This window comes from Aegilops tauschii, chromosome 1 (assembly GCF_002575655.3).
Source record: "Aegilops tauschii subsp. strangulata cultivar AL8/78 chromosome 1, Aet v6.0, whole genome shotgun sequence".
NCBI classification, from domain to species: domain Eukaryota; kingdom Viridiplantae; phylum Streptophyta; class Magnoliopsida; order Poales; family Poaceae; genus Aegilops; species Aegilops tauschii.
Window position 1 is genome coordinate 153,789,905 of NC_053035.3, and position 3,675 is coordinate 153,793,579.

General features: G+C 41.8%; 1 protein-coding gene across 1 annotated transcript; it reads left to right on the forward strand.

The window, feature by feature from the left end:
• The first annotated feature begins 441 nt into the window (after nucleotides 1–441).
• Nucleotides 442–2,876, forward strand: LOC109759957 (zinc finger AN1 domain-containing stress-associated protein 15). The gene is made up of 2 exons (XM_020318783.4): nucleotides 442–1,640; nucleotides 2,515–2,876. Exon 1 carries the CDS (start codon nucleotides 1,175–1,177, stop codon nucleotides 1,637–1,639), a length of 465 nt encoding a protein of 154 aa, XP_020174372.1. The 5' UTR covers nucleotides 442–1,174; the 3' UTR covers nucleotide 1,640; nucleotides 2,515–2,876.
• Nucleotides 2,877–3,675: the final 799 nt, after the last annotated feature.

The following is a 3,675-nucleotide window of genomic DNA, read 5'->3' on the forward strand; positions in this document are numbered from 1 at the left end:
TACATGATATGCATTTTATTCATATGTTACTCATGTCATGGCTAGCCTAAGGAATCTCTACTGCTTAAAAAAAGTAAGGTTCCTATGTCACCTTTCTTTCAACCATCCCTTCGTCCAACCTTCCATGTATATGATAATCAATCACCTTAATTTACTTACCTTTTGAACCAATTCCACTTTAATTTACTTGAACTTCTAATCAAAATATAAGGTAATTCACGGTCAGAATTTGATGAACATTTATTACAATTGCTTCATTATTGACAGGTAAATCATAAGCTAACGTATTGAAATATTTATATCTCGTTGCAACGCACCGGCATTGTTCAGTTGACAAAAAGATAACTAATCTCCTAAAAACACATATAATAATAACCAATCAAAAAACATCAATAAAATCGTCCATCCACTACCTCCACCCTTCTTTGGCTCTTCGGGCACCTCAAGAGAGGGCAGCACCAAGTCGCCTCTCTCCCCCCTCACCCAAAGCTCCCACCTTTCGCTTCCCCTCCTCCTCCTCCTCCGCCTTCCCAATTCCCCAATTCGGAGCGCCCGAGGAATTCGGCGTCGATCCGACGCGACCGAATTCGCCCCGATTCAGCTGCTGCTCTTGGTTCGTACGTCCTGCTGGCCGGCCTCTTTGTCTGTCTCAACTCGATCCACGCCGTTGCGGCACGCTTCCTCCCTGCGGGGTTTGGCCTGTACTGATCTGGCCTGGAAATACTCCTACTCTAGTTTCGCGGATTTTTGTGTTCGGTCCCATTTCTCGGTTTTCCCAGTGGTTCGTGCTGATCTCTGTCTCTGTGTACTATCTTCTCCTGGCCCGATTGTTGATGGGATTTGGCCTCTCACGAGTCGGCCAGGGAGAATTTCCTGCTTGGCGAAGCTTCTGCTGAATTTGCTAACCATTTCCACGTTTTACTTGGGTCTAAGAAAGCTCCAGTTTTCTCCAACCAATCGCTCTGATCTCTTCTTGTCTAGATCTAATTTTTCTTTTTGGGTTTGGTGTCTTAGGTCTTCACCCAATAGGTCAGAAATTATCAACCATTTCCCGTTTCTCTGCTGAATTTTCTCTTCATTTCTTGCTCTTTCTACCCTCGGTTCTTCCTGATCTGATTGTTCAAGCTCGGGGTTTGTCTCAGTTTGCTTGATTTGTTTATCCGTGTGGAGTCAAATGGCGCAGGAGAGCTGTGATCTCAACAAGGACGAGGCCGAGATCCTGAAGCCATCCTCCTCCACACCTTCGCCTCCTTCCCCAACCACACCACCACCACCAACCGCTCAAATACCAGAACCGCAACCTCCACAGTCGCCACCACAACCACCGGCAGCTCAATTCTTGTCCAGGCCCTGTGAAGTTGTTCACATAGAGACTTCCAAAAAGAGGAAACATGCTGATGCGGTGTCAATGGCCATGGCGGCTGCGCCATTGTCGCCTGTGCTGTTTGTTAACCGTTGCAACGTGTGCCGCAAGAGAGTTGGTTTGACTGGGTTTCGTTGCCGGTGCGAGAAGCTCTTTTGTCCGCGCCACCGGCATTCAGAAAGCCACGACTGCTCATTTGATTATAAAACTGCAGGCCGGGAGGAGATTGCCCGGGCAAACCCTCTGATCAGGGCTGCCAAGATCATTAGGATATGAGGTATAATGTTTGGCTTGTTCAATCATCTTACATCTGGTCTGTAAATGCATATCATTTTATTCTTGTTTTCATGTTAATTTTTTTAAGACTTCTCTTGTGGAATACTCCTTAGTTATATATAAGATGTAAATCGCCATACTGAAATATGCATAAAGTCATGGTCTGATATCCCAGGCTCTGCTACTAATTGCATTCTACTAGCTCTGTACTAAAATATAAGACGTTCTTGCAGTTCAAATTGAATTGCAAAAACGTCTTATATTTTGGTACGGAGGGATTAGATAGTAATATGGGCTGAAATATTAATGTGTCTTGTTTGCATGATGATGCAAATGCTTCTTTTCTCTCAACAACAATCAGTTGCTTAGCATTTATCATGAAATAAATTTTGCTCTGGGTTGCAGAAGTCTTGTAAGTTCCAGGTTGATGCTCTACTGATTTGCTCATGATAACAGCTGAGCTATGAGCTGTTATGTCACTTGGCTTAGCTGTAGATTGTCAATGATTTCCTTATTGGTATCTTTTTTCTACGTACCATTCTGCTAGCTGGCCATATGGCTGTATATTTCAATTTAAACACTGAAGCTTTTCGCTCTTTCGCTTCGATTTGCACACTTGTGCATCAGATTTGCCTGAGCTTAACTACCTATCTTTTTCCTAGATATTTTGTTGATCTCAACAAAGAGAAACTTAATATGAAAAAGACACCTTTTACTTTACTGTCTGGTGCTCTGTTAGTCAGTTATCTACTTCCTTACAGCCTTGCTAGTTCAATGATGTAATGTTCTGGTCATATTTCCCCGGGAGGAGTCAATTTTGAGATACTATATAGAATGCTTAATTCATTGACCTTAATTTTCTTGCAACTGTGTAGGTTCATCTAAGAATTATATGAAAGACTAAATCTTGGAGATGCTGCAAGTGTATCATGCTGTCATTCCAAGGATGATCCGAAAGCATGACCACTGCCAATTTGTGAAGACATTCCCCAAACAACTAAGCTCTTAGTAGCATACAAACCTACATTGAGCAAGGGTTGGTTGTTGTGGGAGAATGCTTCACTCTTGTTCTTCGTCCGGCTATGGTTCACTCTATAGCATCTGAAGCTACCATGAACACAGATGATAGAACCTATAATGTCCAGTTGTAATTCTATTGGATCCAAAGATTTGTTATATTGTAATCTTTCTTTACTATTGTTCAAATTCTACTTAATGCAATTGTGTGTTACTGAAAGCTCGTGTGATGTTTAGTGTGTCAGGTCGATACTGAAGCTACTCAGTTCTCGTACGATCTGTTGTAACATTTCTTGTAGCAAATAATTTTTTCTCAAGGAAGCAAAAGATCTTCCTCATCTCATTAATTAAGTAAAATATAACTGTCTACTCCCTCCTTTTCCGTTGATTGTCAATTTAACTAACGCAGTACAAGTTATATATATGAATATATCACAAAATTATATCATTACAAACTTCAAACGATATATTTTCTAATTGTTAAATATTTTTAATCTAATCGTTAAATATTTTTTGTTTACAACTCATGTTATGTTGGTCAAATTGAAAACCTAGGGATATGCAACTGAAAAGGAATCTAGTTCATCTTAGAAGAAAAACTTCACAAATTTGTTTGTTACACCACCTCTCGTCTGACACCATGTTGATGTTGGGTGTTCCTCCCCTTGGCAGTATTTCCCTGCCTATATCCAACTCAAGGCTGACTCAAGAGTGATCAAGTATCACTGCCCGACCTTGGTGTGGTTTTCTCGTTGGTGCTGGTGGTTAGGTTTCGCAACCTGGAACTTGTTATGAGCTAGGGTTATGGCATCGACGTCCCCAAGTTATGTGAAAGTGAATCAGCCAGAGCTGGAGTCAATGATGAAAGGGCTTGAGCTTGAAGAGGAGGATCTTGACGATGTGGTCTTTCAACAGAAAACAAATGTGCCAACGGAGGCGATCCTCTGGATGTCGATTGCTCGTGTTGACTTGTTCTGAGCTAGGATTATGGCGGAGGCGTCCCCAAGTTATGCGAAAGC

What these genes read in the sequence shown, in the direction of transcription:
- LOC109759957 (XM_020318783.4), top strand. Translation starts at nt 1,175, where the DNA reads ATGGCGCAGGAGAGCTGTGATCTCAACAAGGACGAGGCCGAGATCCTG.